This window comes from Schistocerca americana, chromosome 2 (genome assembly GCF_021461395.2).
Source record: "Schistocerca americana isolate TAMUIC-IGC-003095 chromosome 2, iqSchAmer2.1, whole genome shotgun sequence".
NCBI classification, from domain to species: Eukaryota; Metazoa; Arthropoda; class Insecta; order Orthoptera; family Acrididae; genus Schistocerca; species Schistocerca americana.
Genome location: NC_060120.1, coordinates 614,626,606 through 614,642,787, shown reverse-complemented (window position 1 = coordinate 614,642,787; position 16,182 = coordinate 614,626,606). Strand labels below are relative to the sequence as shown.

The following is a 16,182-nucleotide window of genomic DNA, read 5'->3' as shown; positions in this document are numbered from 1 at the left end:
GACAGTTCACACAACGAGGAGACGGAGGTGGACAGTCACCCTCATGGGCATCCCTGCCACAAGTGACACATTTAGCCGCATTGGAGCAAGACTGTCGAGTGTGATTGAAACGCTGACACTGGTAGCAGCGCGTAGGTGTCGGGACATAGGGGCGAACAGAAATAACCTCGTAGCCCGCCTTGATGCGCGATGGCAGCTTAACACTATCGAAGGTCAAGAAAAGTGTCCGGGTCGGTACGAGGTCATTGTTGACCTTTTTCATGACCCGATGGACAGCCGTCACACCCTGCTCAGCGAGGAAAGATTGAAGCTCCTCGTCAGTCAATCCGTCGAGGGAGCTACTACAGACTACACCACGAGACGAATTCAAAGTGCAGTTGGCCTCCACCCGGACAGGGAACGTGTACAAGAGTGTGGCCCGAAGCAGTTTTTGCGCCTGAAAGGCACTCTCAGTTTCTAGTAATAAGGTACCGTTACGCAACCTGGTACAAGATTTGACAGATCCGGCTATGGCATCTACGCCCTTCTGAATGACGAAAGGGTTGACAGAGGAAAAATCCTTTCCGTCCTCAGATCGAGAAACTACGAGGAACTGTGGGGCAGGCGGTAGTACTTTTGTCACTGTTGGCTGGTCACGTTTCCGTTTTTGGGTCGAAGTCGAAAGCGATGGAGTAGAATCCATTGCGGAGGAATCCCCCATGATTGCCAGAGTCTCCGATGGCGCGCTCCTTCCTTGTGGGGACCCTCTCAGAGGGCACTCCCGCCTTAGGTGAATGTTTACACCTCAGGTCACACCTCCCGAGAAACAGACGGAGGGACCAATCGGCATGGTCAGAAGGTATCAGCTCAGGCAATCACCCCTCCCCGGGCCTGGCCTTTACCAGGGGGTACGCGCGTGCCTTACATGTCTACCCAGGGCGGGGAATTACGCGTTACCCCGTCACCAGCTACGCGTGCGAACGCGTGGGTCGGCCTTCAGACACGCACAGGGAGGAAGGAAGAAGAGGAAAAAGAAGAGAGAGAGGGAGAAAGAGGACAGACTGTCTCAAACGCCGAGGCGGAGACCAGAGAAGGCAAGGAGAAGAAGGCAATGAGAAGGAAAGGAGAAAAAGGCAATGAGAAGGAAAGGAGAAAAAGGCAATGAGAAGGAAAGGAGAAAAAGGCAATGAGAAGGAAAGGAGAAAAAGGCAATGAGAAGGAAAGGAGAAAAAGGCAATGAGAAGGCAAGGAGAAAAAGGCAATGAGAAGGCAAGGAGAAAAAGGCAATGAGAAGGCAAGGAGAAAAAGGCAATGAGAAGGCAAGGAGAAAAAGGCAATGAGAAGGCAAGGAGAAAAAGGCAATGAGAAGGCAAGGAGAAAAAGGCAATGAGAAGGCAAGGAGAAAAAGGCAATGAGAAGGCAAGGAGAAAAAGGCAATGAGAAGGCAAGGAGAAAAAGGCAATGAGAAGGCAAGGAGAAAAAGGCAATGAGAAGGCAAGGAGAAAAAGGCAATGAGAAGGCAAGGAGAAGTCAAGGGAAAGAGTAAGGAAGACAGTGAAGTGGAGAAGAGCAAGGAAAGGAACCAACAAAAGGAAGGAAGAAACGAGAAGTGAAAAACCAAAGAGACCACGATTATAGGTCGTGAAACCGTCCGTCTCCGGACGCAGGCGCTAACTACCCCCGTGAGGGGGATGGACTCCTTTTAGTCGCCTCTTACGACAGGCAGGAATACCTCGGACCTATTCTAATCCCCGGACCCGCAGGGGGTAGAGGAGGAGGAGGAGGAGGAGGAGGAGGAGGAGGAGGAGGAGGAGGAAGGGTGGCCCCTGGGGCAGAGGGGGCAGGGGCCGTGAGGGAGGAGGATTTGCAAGGGAGGGATTTGGGAGGTGGAGGCATAGACCCCGGATGGGGTGAGGAGGTGGAGGGGGGGACAGGATAGGGGTGAAGGTATTGTGGAATGAGTGGACACAACTGAGGCAAACGAAGTTGTCAACGTCAAGGGATGGAGGCGGTCATACTTCTTCCTGGCCTCAGAATAAGAGAGGCGATCCAAAGTTTTTAATTCTTGAATCTTCTTCTCCATCTGATACACGGGGCAGTCTAAAGATCTAGGCGAGTGGATGCCAGGACAATTGACGCACCGAGGTGGTGGGGTGCATGCATGTTCCTCACAAAGGCAAGGATAAAGGCCCCGGTGTCTATGCGATGGTCTTTGGGGCCGCGCTGGACTCGCCGGACGAAATGCACGCCTCGGTGCTCCAGGTTGGCCCTGAGCTCCTCATCAGATTGCAGCAGGAGGTCCCGATGAAAAATAACCCCCTGCGTCCTATTCAGTGCCAGATGCGGGACAATGGAAACTGGGATGTCCCCTAGTCGGTCGCACGCCTGGAGCGCCGCCGACTGAGTGACGGAGGTGGTCTTTATAAGAACGGACCCTGAACGCATTTTACCGAGAGCCTCGATTTCCCCGAAGATGTCCTCGATGTGCTGGACAAAGAACATGGGCTTGGAGGTGGCGAACGTCCTTCCATCGGTCCAAGAACAGACTAAATAACGGGGGAAGTACTTCGCCCCAAGCCGGCGGGCCTGTCCTTCCTCCCAGGGAGTGGCCAAGGGGGAAAGGACAGGAGAACCAGAACCAGAGACAGTACCTTTCCTTTTAAAACACTCTGCTGCAGAGCGACCTGATACATGTTGACGTTTCATCTGCGAAACGTCCGCCCCGATACCACCCACTCCGACCAGGGGCTCTCCCCATGGGCGCCAACCAGCCTCAGCAAGGGCCACCTGGCAGGATGACCATTGCCGGGAGTCCTGATGCCCCAAGGAGATGGGCATCTACTCCTTGGCTGACGTGGGAAGGGTGCAGCTCAGGTATCGGCAGTACAATCCCTGTGTTGTCAGGGGGCTACAACCTAGAGGATACATGACGACCCCACCACAACGGGCTGGCTACCGTGCTGGATTTCGGGTGCCATGGAAAGTCCATCATGATCGTAGGTGCAGATGGGGACGCACTATGGGCGTAACTTGTGCAACCCATCAGGCATTTAGGCCCAATTGGAGGAATAGTGGGTGTGGTTACAACGACGTTACAATGCTGAGTGCCAAGGTCTTAGTGCACTGAGGACCAGTGAGACACCACGTAAGGCGTCCTTCCCCAAAAGGCTCATACTTCTGTAGAATTTTGAAAAATGGAGGTCAAACCCCAAGGGGGACAATCACATTAAAGGCCGAAACGGTTGAAACTCCTTTTGGTCACCTCTTACGACAGGCAGGAATACCTCAGGCCTATTCTTACCTCGGACCCGCAGGGAGGGGGGGGGGGGGCAAAGAGGGAGAAAACACGACCTGTGCAGTGTATAGAGGTCAATCGGCACATTGGAAAGACCAATGAGATAACCTGTCCATCAGGGAGCTGGAAGGGAGCGAGATAATCAACGGAAAATGGTCACTATCACAAAGGTCATCGTGTGGCGACCAGTGTAATGAAGGAAGGAGAGAGGGAGAAGAAAGAGAAAGATCAATGGCTGAAAAGGTACCATGACTGGCACTGAAATGAGTAGGGGAGCCATCATTAAGAAGGCACAAGTCGTGGTCTGCAATAAATTGGTCTATAAGAAGGCCTCGTCTAGATGGAAAGGCACTGCCCCACAAGGGATGATGATGATTAAAATCCCCAAGGAGGAGGAAGGGAGGAGGAAGTCGCTGAAGAAGGGCAGTTAAGGCAGTAGGTGTAAGAGTCCTGTCAGGAGGGAGATAAAGATTGCAAACTGTGACCACAGAGTGTAAGTGGACCCTAGCAGCAACCGCTTCCAATGTAGTTTGAAGAGGAATCCACGTGCTAGCAATGTCTGTACAGACCAACGTACAAACGCCACCAGAAGCCCGCAGGGGTCCGACCCGATTTCGACAGAAAACACAGAACCCACGGAGGGTCGGTGAGTGAGCATCAGTAAAATGAGATTCCTGGAGAACCACACAAGCTGCAGAGTAGGACAAAAGAAGGGATTTCAATTCCGTAAGGTGACAATAGTATCCATTACAATTCCATTGGAGAACCACAGAACGATGGTTTAAATGGGGGCTGAACACGCTAAAGCCAGTCATACCGCCGGGTCCCCACCTGTCACCAACAAGGAGGGGGTAACATCCATGAACGACAGGTCATAATCCGGTTGTGAAGTCGGGAAGGGACCTCCGGTGACACCAGAAGCTCTTTGTCCTGGGACTTACGTTTCTTCTTCTTTTCAGGCTGAGATCGAGGAGGGCTGTGTGGCATAAAGGAGCCAGCTGCAGCAAGATCAGGAAGAGAAAGAGACCGGGCAACCTGGGGGCCGACAGACCGCAGCTCTCGCGGTCGCCGCGCAACAGCAGACCTTTGGCCTGGAAGGTGCTGGGATGGGGCATCCCGGGAGACGCGCCCTTGACCGGCAGACGCTGAAGGAGTGGGGCACTTCTCCGGCTGGGAAGGGGGAGCAGCGCCCAGAGAAGGTGGTGTGGGAGCCACAGGGGAGGGGGGGAGGAGAGGGGTCCGGGATTGGGGTAAGGAAGGGGGAGGAAGGGGTGAAGATGTAACCAAGGCGTAACTAGATGTCATGGACACAAGGTGAAGACGTGTATATTTCTTACGTGCCTCTGTGTAGGTTAAACGATTGAGGGAGTTATACTCCTGTATCTTCTTTTCCTTCTTATATACTGGGCAATCTGGTGAACGTGGAGAATGACTACCATGACAATTTACACACATAGGAGGGGGAACACAGGGACTCCCCTCATGGAGTGGACGTCCACAGCCACCGCAGAGAGAGGCCTGTGAACAGCGGGAAGACATGTGTCCGAAACGCAAACACTTAAAACACCTCATAGGAGGTGGGATGTACGGCTTCACATCACATCGATAAACCATAATCTTAACTTTCTCAGGGAGGGTATCACCTTGAAAGGCCAGGATAGAGGCACCAGTATCAATGCGATTGTCTTTAGGACCCTTCTGAACACGCTGAACAAAATGAACGCCCCGCCGTCCGAGATTGTCCTGAAGTTCCTCATCAGTTTGAAGGATGAGGTCCCTGTGAAAAATCACACCTTGTACCATATTTAGAGACTGGTGGGGGGTAATGGACACAGGAATTGTGCCAAGATGGGTACAGGCACGAAGGGCCGCAGATTGGGCAGCTGAAGCAGTTTTGATCAGCAACGAACCTGACCGCATCTTGCTCAGGGAGTCCACTTCACCAAACTTTTCTTCAATGTGTTCCACAAAGAATAAAGGTTTGGTATTGGTGGAAGTATCTCCATCAGTCCTGGTGCAAACTAGATAACGGGGGAAAGGTTTCACCCCTAGCCGATGGGCCTGACCCTCTTCCCAGGGGGTAGCCATGGAAGCGAAGGCCGAAGGGGCAAGAGAAGCAGCACTTGAAGAATCAGTTCCACGTAGAGAGACGGCTGCAGAAGAACAGCCAGAGTTCTGGCCGTCTGGCACGGCGGCCATTGCCGGGAGTTCCGATGCTCCAGGATGACGAGCAACCACTCCAAGACATGCATGAGGAGGTCACAGCTCAGGTATCAGAAGTGTGATCCCTGTGTGTTCAGGGAGCTCAACCAAAAGGGTACATAGCGACCCCACCACACGGGCTGGCTACCGTGCTGGCTATGCACCCTAGTATCAGACAACGACGTGAAAGAAAAGGTGGAATTTACTAGGAGGGCGCACGTCGGAGACACTAGGTAAAGTGCTCTTCCCCAAATGGCTCCCACTATGGAGTAGAAATTTTGTAATGGAGGTCAAACCCCAGAGGGGGACCAAGGAATGTCAAAAGGAGGAGATGATTATGCAACAAAGCCGCATTGTAAAACCAACAGAACTAGGAGGATAGCGGGGGCCAACATAAGCAAGGACACCAAGAGAGGGAGAGGAGAGGGCAACAGGAAAGGAGGGGAAGGGGAAGGAAACGCAGCCCTGGAGAGAGAGAGAGAGAGAGAGAGAGAGAGAGAGAGAGAAAGAGAGAAGGCTGCAATAGCTCGGGGCCCCGTGCTCGCCATGCACGTATCCACCCAAGAGTTGTGGACCCCTTGGGGGATAGGGTGGGAAAGGGGGATGGGGTGGGAAAGGGGGATGGGGTGGGAAAGGGGGATGGGGGAAATGAGTTAATGTGTTAAATATTTAACATCAAGCATGTAAGTGAAGAAAGTTTAGAAAAGATCTCAAACTACATTTAAAGTTTATTGGAAGACACTAAGTGATCATGAAATGCTGGATGAATGTAGTCTGGGTAATTTTTGCTCCATTCCAGTGCTCTCATTCTCAAATACTGGATGAATACAGTCAGTAAGTCACACCTCAAGAGCAATGCTGCCTCAAGAAACGCAGTTTCTAAATAATACTTGAGTTAAATTGCTGTGTTAAAAAACTGCAAGATAAGATTATGTTGCTTAACAAGTAAATTATTACAAAATTTTACATTTTTAAATTCAACCAGCAATGATGTGATGTACTGAATTCAATTTTTTGTTACATCTGGAATCCATTACATAAGCAAGTGCAGCTAGAACCATATGTAATGAACCAGATTAGTAATATAGATAGAGGAAGGGCACTTACCACAATCAAAGCTGGTAGGACAATGGCTATTAACTGGTACGGGTGAACAGCCAAGCTCTTTATAATAACGGATTATCCTGTTATCAGGACATCCATTCACTACTAGAATGTAAAGCAATGCTGCAACAAACAAATGAAATTCATTAGAGTGACTTGTCACTAGCTACAAATGTAACACATACATTTTAACATAGGCATATTTCAAATTAACGTTGAAAGCAATGCAAGATGGCCTACGTCAAAAGCTATACGAGATGGACAATTCTATTAAGGTTCTAGAAGGATCACGAGAAGGAAAAAAAGAAAGATCATAATCACTGCAGATGTTTTTAATTATAGGGAATTAAAAGGGGTTAATAAGTCTATTTATTGGTCAGCATGTAAAAGTTGTTTACGAGTCTTTACACATTTTCACCCATGCCCAAATAAATTTAATTTTGCTTCCAGTGCCCATTTGTGATGAGTTTATAGATTGTAGTAACATGTCACTTGTGTCCTCTGAGCACTGGTTTTACAATTTATCTCAAATGAGATTTTGTGGAGCATTTCTGTGGCACTCTTGTTCACACTATAGATCTGACACAAATTATGCAGTTATTCTTAGAATCTTCTCCCTCTTCCACTTCAGACAAGTTCCTTTGATAAATATCAATACATATCAATGTCGAAAAGGATTTGGATGTTAAGTCTGTAATCAGTTCCCTTTATACACTGTTGGCAATTAAAACTGCAACATAAAGAAGGATAGTAAATAACAAAATTTTGTTTGTTGCTGTTATACCATATATCAGGAAGAACACATTATTAAATTTGTAGTTGATTTGGGATGACGGACAAGGCTATTTCATTCCATACTGCTTGAACTGTCACAGTTCATCAGTTGTAGTGATAGGCAAGTGCTAGCATGCCAATCTCTCAGTGACCCACTACCAGATGTTTCTATATGTGGGAGAAGTGGTTAATGTGCACAGCAGGTCAACAGTCTGACACACACTGTATTGAGATGTGTCATAACATTAACTTTTTGAAACCTAATGTCACAAAGACATCAAAGACAGGTCACAGCCACAGGGAGCAACACATTAAAAATGAAATGGCTGTTGTCCAGAACCATTGGTTCAAAATGTTCAAATGTGTGTGAAATCTTATGGGACTTAACTGCTAAGGTCATCAGTCCCTAAGCTTACACACTACTTAACCTAAATTATCTGAGGACAAACGCACACACCCATGCCCGAGGGAGGACTCAAACCTCCGCCGGGACCAGCCGCACAGTCAATGACTGCAGCGCCTTAGACCGCTCGGCTAATCCGGAACCATTGGTGGTTGTGATGTGTACCCTATAGCACAACGTACTATCATACCAGATGCTTGGCCTATGAGACGACAAATGCATCAGCAACATTCATATTTTTCAGGAACTCTACACATTGGTATGCAGTCTTGAGGACTGACTCCTCTGGAAAGACAAATGGGAGCAACTCTTGTGTCCAGTGTTATCACTGGGCACCTTTCTCTGTTGTTGCCTTTAGGAAAGCATAACAATTTTTGTCAAGCTGATGGACCATGGCACTTCAGAAGTCACTGCACTGTCTGTGTATAGTTTTATTGCTGCAAACCCATTTCCTGACTGACAGTATGTGATATGATTGGAGTTCTGCATGGTCAGATGAATGATATGTCTGTCCTCTGGGGTGCTAGTTCTGAGGAGTCACTGAGATCCTCCATATTGTGGAATGTGGCCCCACTGAACCCATCAATTTCTTATTCACATGACAGTCTATGACTCCTGGCCCATGCAAACATCAATACTGCCCAAAGATAAACTGCAGTCTTGATAAGCCATGATCCCTTCACTACCGAATTCAATATGTGCTGCTAGACACTTCTCCTTCCTACATAATGCATAACACAACCTTATTACAATCAATCAACATTCACATTTGAATGAAAAACCTACTTCATAATATTTCCTTATAAACAGAATGTAGATAGAGTTACTCCTGTCTACTTAGTGTGGTTGTGCTAACATTATAATCACTTGCATTTTCAAGAAGGTGATTCTCTTTCAATCCATGACTTGCAGACTGGTGACAGTGTGTTGTTTCTGCATCTATATGTCTATTCTGTGAACGGGTTTTGTCTGTCAGTCCTAAACAGGTAACTATTCTAACTAGTGGTTTATTGCTAAACAAGGTTTGGGTCCGATAATGCAGCCCCACCTTCCTCTCCAGCTTCCCCCATTGAAATTTGTTTATGGTAACCGACTAATGTGCATCTCAGTTCAATGTTTAGAACTACTTGGACAGCAATCATATGGTTGTTAGTCATCAAGATCACCAAGTGTGAATGTGAAATCTTAGTTTAGTGAGAAATAGAACAGAAGCTTGATGTTTATGTTTATTGTTGCCAATGTTTGTTCCATATTTAAAAGAGGCATACACCATTATAAAAGAACCCTGCTTTGCAGTTGGTTCAGTCATTTCTAATATTGGACAGAATCTATCACTGCCAACATGATTGATATTTTATACATATTTCTTCATAAGTAACTAAAATTGCAAGGGAATATAGTGCTAGCTAATAGAAGACTATGTATATACCAAACATCAACTTCATAAATATCTGATTTTTTCCTCTATTAGCTGCTGAATATCTTACAACACTGTTCTAGCAGGACTGCATTTCAGTACTTGTCACTATCCCAAAGAGTGAAATCTTTCAGGTATCAAGAATTCTGATCATCACTCATGCTGCACTTAGGTTTGTTTCATTCACTTTTGAATGCACACACCTAGGCGAGATACAATGGAAGAATGACAAATTCTCAAACGTAGACCAATACTTGTTTGCAAAGAAAACAAGAAAACCTTTATTTCTCACTAAAGTCTCCACTGAGATCTATGCATTTGCTAAAGCAATAGTGTTGTTCTCTTTGGTCAGAAAAGAAATACATTTTTAGATTTGTACAATACTCATTTACAACATGGATAAGCTATTCATTTGGAAAATCTTCCCCCTCCTCCTCCCCTCCCCTCAAAAAACAAGACATTATTTGGTTAACAAAACCAGATAGAAATTTCACGTGAGGTAAATCAGGGGAACCGAATCAGTGGGAAACTAAAGACAGGCCCATGCTCTTGAAATTTCAACTGACAGTACTGTTCTGGATTTGCCCTTCCATGTTTGTCCTACCTCATCCTGTAGGGATTTCAACAGAGGGATATGACTGTCAGTTGGCTCTTCAAAACCCTCAATGTGATAGCCAGCCTGTCTGGTGGCAGCAAGTAAGTGACAAGATTGATTGATGGGGTTTATGGGACCAAAAGTCAAGGTCATCAGTCTTGCAATTCAAAGGTAGTTGCAAAAGATAGAGGGTCCACTGAAAGTGGGAGGATCCAGTGAAAGGAGTCAAACTATAAAAAAAAGAAGGTAAAACTCACACAGTAGAAGGCATAAAAGGGGAAGCCAAATCTAAAAACTGGAAAACTGATTGACAATAGAATGGTCTTTGCATGGAGGAGAAGTCTTAGTCCCAGACCTAGAAAACACAAAGAGAGGCCCTGTCCACAACCATCCTGTCCCTGTTCCAGGAGCTAAGAAAAACATTATAATTGAAAATAAACACCACTTTCATGTAGGAAACTGAGGACCAGTTCAGCCATCTGTGAATCATCTGCTAATACTAAGGACAAGGAATCTGGAAGGCTATACTTACTATGAAGGGCCAAAAGAAGGGGACATTACACCTATAAATGGGATATTTTCAGGTGGGCTCCACAGCCACATCGCAGAGGTGGCTCATTACATAAGAGAAAACAATGATTGAGCCTAATATGACCAACGTGCAGGTGCCATAAGACAGTGGACTCTTTGCGAGAGGAGTGGAAGGAAGAGTGCCAAGTTGCAGCAGTCTCCTCAATGACATTTGGTTTGTGGGGCATGAATTGCATGGTTATCAGCATCGGTACAAATTCCCAATCTTTACACAGCCTGATCTCACCACTTTCACAAATGATGATGAAATGAAGAGGACAACACAAACACCCAGTCCCCAGCTGGAGGAAATCCCCAGTTTGGCTAGGAACTGAACCCAGGACCCCATGATCCAGAGGCAGCAATGCTAGCTCCTAGACCACGAGCTGTGGACAATCTCCTTGGTTGTGCAGGTTTTATTAGTGAGAGCAGTATTGCACCAGATATTCCACTGTTGGGCAAAGAGAGATCTGACGTGTATCCACAATCTGCACCTAGGATCATGAAAGGTAATGGGGCTAAGTATCTACCTATCTTGCTGAACTGTCAGCCACTTTATTCGCTGGGATGCCCACATGACTTGGGAAGGCAATGGAGCAGGTGGCATGGCCAATGACAGAGAGAAGGTTATGGATAGCAAATACTAAAGGCTGATTAGAGGAGCATCAGCCCATAGCCTGCAAGCTAGTCAGTGAATCAATACATATTAAAACACTGTGGAGGGAGTCCTGAGAAACAAACTGGAGGGCCCTGTTAATGGCTAGCAGCTCTGCTGTGAACACACTACATGATCCTGGTAGTAAATGGTGTTCCACACCAGTAGAAGACTAAAGTATGTCTCACTTTATCCATAGTTTTAGAACCATCAGTGCAGATGACCTTAGTACCCTGGAACTCTTCAATGTCAGAATGTACAAGATGCTGAAATGTCATAGGGGTGACACAGACCTTAAGACTCTGGAATAGGGGTGGGAGGGAATACACAGGGCACATTCCAGTGAGTGGAGATGGAGATCCTGGTAGAGGGAAGTGACACACATTCCAACCAGCAATCCCAACTGGGGGCAGGTATCAGGAGGGAGACTTCTCCCAGTAGCAAAGAGGATGGGGTACATGGGATGGTCAGGGAATTGTCGAATGGTGACTGTACGAAATCAGGAGGTGGCTTCATTGATTTGTAGAGAGGGAATCCCGACTTCTGCAAGTAGACTGTTGACAGGACTTGTGCAACTGGCACTGATAGCCAGACGCATCCTTATGGTGAACATGGTCAAGTAGTTGCAGAGTGGAAGGAGCCACTGAGCCATAAATCTGACTGCCATAATCTAGTCTTGACAAAACCAAAGCGAGATGAAGATGGAGAAGAGTGGCATGGTCTGCACCCTATGATATGTGGGCCAGGAGGTGGAGAGCATTACGATTCTGCATGCTGGTAGTCTTCAGGTGGTGAATATGGGGCAGCTTTTTTAGCAAATATAAGGCCCAAGAAACCGGACTGTGCTACAACATCTAGGTCCTTGTTGCCTAAATAAAGTTCTGGATCAGAGTGTACTGTGGGTCGACATCAAAAATGCGTAACCCACGTACGGAGCAAGGAAACGAAGCCATGAAAAGGAGCCCACACAGATGCCTGGCGGATGATGGCTTGGAGTTGGCATTCAACGGATGCTACCAAGTGGGAACTGCACCAGATGCAAAAATAGTCGACATAAAATACTGGGGTAACCAGAGGACCAACAGAGATACAAGACTATTGATAGCAACAAGAAAGAGTGACAATACAGAACCCTGTGGGATACCATTCTCCTGGGCCCGAAGGATGCTGAGTAAAGTGCCAATGCAAACCCGGAAGGGCCAGTGGGATAAAAACTCGTGGATTAAAATCTGAAGGGGGCTACGAAAGCCCCAGCCATGGAGGGTAGCAAAAATGTGATGGCGCCAAGCCAAGTTGTATGCCTTACGTAGGTCAAAGAAGACCATGACAAGGTGCTTGCAGAGCCTGTCAGGTTGCTGTTTCCAATATGAGTAAATGGTCAGTCGTAGAACGTCCTTCCCAAATGCCACACTGATATGAGGGCAAAAGACCCTGAGATTCAAGTACCCAGCATAATGAGAAGCTAACCATCCTCTCAACCAGTTTATGAAGTACATTCGTCAGGCTAATCAGGTGATACTATCAAGAGATGTTGGGTTCTTCCCAGGCTTAGGGACAGGGATAAGTACGCTGTCTTGCAATTGTAAAGGGAAGTCACTTGTAATCCAAATGCAGTTGACGACCCTTAGGAGATGTTGCTTCTAGGTAACATCTAATCGTTGGATCATCTGGTTGTGGATGGAATCTGGGCCTGGGGCTGTGTCATGTGAAAAGGTTAAGAGCATGCAAGAATTCCCATTCAGTGAAGGGTTCATTACAGGATTTAGCTGGTGGGGGTTGAAACAGAGGGGAGCTTGTTCAGATCAGCATTTCTGCCAAGAAAGGTAGCAGGATAGGAAGAGGACGCTGATGCTGCGTTGCGAGATGTTCTACAAGAACCAATTGATCAGCTCACAGTACACCTTTAGGATCAGACACTGGACAGTTGATTCTCACTGACGGCCTAGAAGGCTACAGAGCTTTGACTAAACCTTCGACCAGGAGGCATATGCACCTAGGGAGAAAAAACAGCGCTCCCAGCATTCCTTTTTGCTCCACATAATTGTTGCAGCGCCCGTTGGCAGTCCTGAATAGCGACTGATATGTCCTCAGTCCACCACGACACAGGTTGACAACGGGGGGCCTGTGGATACGGGGCCAGCATCAAGAGTGACAGAGACGTTCTGCACGACCGCATCGATGCAATCTGACACAGAGGTTTTAAGGAGCACAGAAGACGTATATAAAGGCCAACTAGCTCTGCAGACTGTCTGCGGATAGGAATGATAGCACCACCAGAAAGATCGTCACGAGGTGACCAATTTAGGGAAGCCACGAGAGCAGGGGAGGAGACGGTGAGATCGACAGCAGAAAAGGTGCCGTGAGCAGCACTGAAGTGGGTAGTGGAACAGTCATTGAGGAGAGACAAATCAGTCTGTAATAAGATGGTCAATTTATAGCCCGCTTCATGTAGGACGGGGCTTCTGCGCATAGAGGCGGATCGATAGGGTAGCGTGGAGGGGATGAGATCTGCGCATGTGTGGCGGCAGAGAGCAGGCAAACAAAAGCCCGCGTTGCCGAACTGACTGAGTTGCTGTGGACAATCAGGTTCATTAGCCTTCGGTACGTGGTATTATACGTTCAAATCTGTTCGGGAATAATACATTTTAAAACAATTTCGAAGAGTTGTCTACATGAGAGAAATCTTACTTTACAGCTTGATATTGTATCCACTGCTCCACAGCAATTGTCTGTGAAACGTCAGAAGGCGACGACAACATCTGACGCAGTTTTATGATGAGGTCAAGGAAAATTTTTCTCGAAACGACGAATGTCTAAAGACAAGATCATCGAAAATGGTTGCAATAATTGTCATTTAGTGCGATTTGGACTACAAGTAAAAATGTAATACAGAAGGAAATAAACTTCAAACTCAAACCGAAATCGTTATATTTGACAACTGCCTCTACTCCACGTAATTTTTTAAGTGTGTATAATGCGCGTATGTGGGTGTGATTTACTGCAGTTCAATGTAAATCACTAAGCGTAAAAAAAGAGTTCTTGGCAGCAAAAACTAGTGCAAAAGACATCGTAAAAATGGTCAGATTATTGTGTGGCTGGAGTCCAGGATAGACATATAGTAGTCAAGAGGAGATTACGTCGTGGCATCACTGGTCGTCACTGACGACAATGAAGCCACATCCATAAAAACTGAGTCTGTTTCACGATGAGGGGGAGGGGGGCGAAGCATCCCAGGAAGCCAAGGAAACCTCATCCTTTGACATGCACTTCTGCTGCTTCTTCCCCTTGGAGAGGGGAGAAGGTTTTATCAGTAAGGGGATAGGTGGCAGCAATGTCTGGGCTGGACGGAGGGCGAGTGCCTTTAGGGCCCGCTGAACATGGGTCCCTTGTCTGACCTGAGGTTATGGGCTCTCTGGGGAGCAGTGATCTAAGATGGAGCCCCAGCCCCACCGGAAGCAAGAGAAGGGTGTCTTCTCGGGCCGAGGAAGGGGAACAGTTCCTTGAGGGTATGGGACAGGAGCTACTGGGTGGGTGGGTGGGTGGGTGGGTGGTTGGTTGGTTTAAAAGAGGTGGAAAGGGACCAAACTACAAGGTCACTGGTCCCTTGTTCCTAATAAAACAATGTCAAGTGCGAGGATAAAACAGCTGACACCTAACACAAAACAGAAAGAAAGACCACAAGAACGATGAAAAGGCAACGAAAACTAAAAAGAACAGAAGAACACAAGAAAACAGAGAGATGCAAGAAACAGAAGAGTAAAACAAGGAAGCAGATTACAGTGGCTGGCTGACCACGAAAATAAAAAGGTAAAGCCAGCCACCCTGCAACACATTAAAACCTCCACCCTTAAAGTACTAGGGTGGAGGACACAGGGACAAAGGACAGGCGCTAAAACTCAGGTCGAATGATAAAACCCACCCTCACGGATGAAACTTACAACAAAATCGTCTGGTGAGGCGTTGTCTACTAAAATCAATGATAACTAGTCCGACAACCGGAGATGAAGTCGCAGAGCAGCCAAAGGAGAACATAGCAGAAGAACATGGGTGACTGTCAACCAGGCACCACACCGACACTGAGGTGGGAACTCATGGCGCAGGAGGTAGCCGTGGGTCGCCGAGGCATGGCCAATGTGGAGCCGGAAGAGAACTATGGAGTCCCAGGACTTCCACACATTCGTGGTCCCCTTAATGGCTCACAGTTTGTTGTGCGTATTGAGATTTTGCCAATCCGTCTCACAACACTGAAAAACCTTGCAGCGTAATAAAGAACACATGTCAGTAGCGGGGATGCCGATCTCTATAAGTGGTTTCCGTGTAGCCTGTTTGGCCAGCCTGTCAGCAAGTTCATTTCTTGGGATTCCGACGTGACCAGAGGTCCAGATGAACACCACTAAACGACTGGACCGTTTCAGGGCATTGATGGACTACTGGGTGGACACTACTAAAGGATGACGAGGGTAGCACTCGTCGACAGTTTTCAGGCTGCTCAAGGAGTCAGTACAAAAAAGACTCCCCACGACATGAAACGAGGTACTGAAGTGCACGAGAAATGGCCACCAGCTCTACAGTGTATACACTGCAGCCATTGGGTAAGGAACGCTGTTCAATATGGCCGCCGTGAATGTAGGCAAAGCTAACGCAACCATCAGCCATCGAGTTGTCTGTGTAAACCACTTCAGAGCTCCGGAACACGTCAAGAATCGAGAGGAAGTGACAACGGAGAGCCGCAAGGTTAACGTAGTCCTTAGGCCCACGTGAAAGGTCCAGACGAAGTTGCGGCCGAGGTGTACACCATAGAGGCGTACGTGAACGGACCTCAAGTAGATGTGGTAAAGGGAAGGACTAGAGTTCGGAGAGAAGCGACCGCACGCGAACCGCAATCGTTAGCCCCGACCTGGGCCGCCGATGCGGGAGATGGACTGCCGCGGTCGGGAAAAAGAGACAGTAGTTGGATGCTCAGGTGAACTACATGTGTGTGCAACGTAACTGGCGAGAAGTTATGCACATATGTTCTGCAATGGAGGGACCCCAGCCTCCAGCAGTATGCTGGTCACCGGACTCGTCCTAAAAGCTCCTGTCGCTAGTCGAACCCTGCAGTGGTGCACAGGGTCGAGTAAACGCAATGCTGAGAGCGTTGCCCAACCATAAACCACACTCCCATAGTCTTTTCGTGATTGGACAAGGG

General features: G+C 47.5%; 1 protein-coding gene across 2 annotated transcripts in view; it reads right to left on the bottom strand.

Moving 5' to 3' along the window:
• The window catches only part of LOC124595027 (von Willebrand factor C and EGF domain-containing protein-like), a 181,633-nt gene that overhangs the window by 107,744 nt on the left and 57,707 nt on the right, over window positions 1–16,182 (bottom strand). For both annotated transcript variants that reach the window (XM_047133586.1, XM_047133585.1), the window contains exon 2: window positions 6,584–6,703. In XM_047133586.1, coding sequence (XP_046989542.1) covers window positions 6,584–6,703 — 120 coding nt within the window. The remainder of the gene's footprint in view (window positions 1–6,583; window positions 6,704–16,182) is intronic.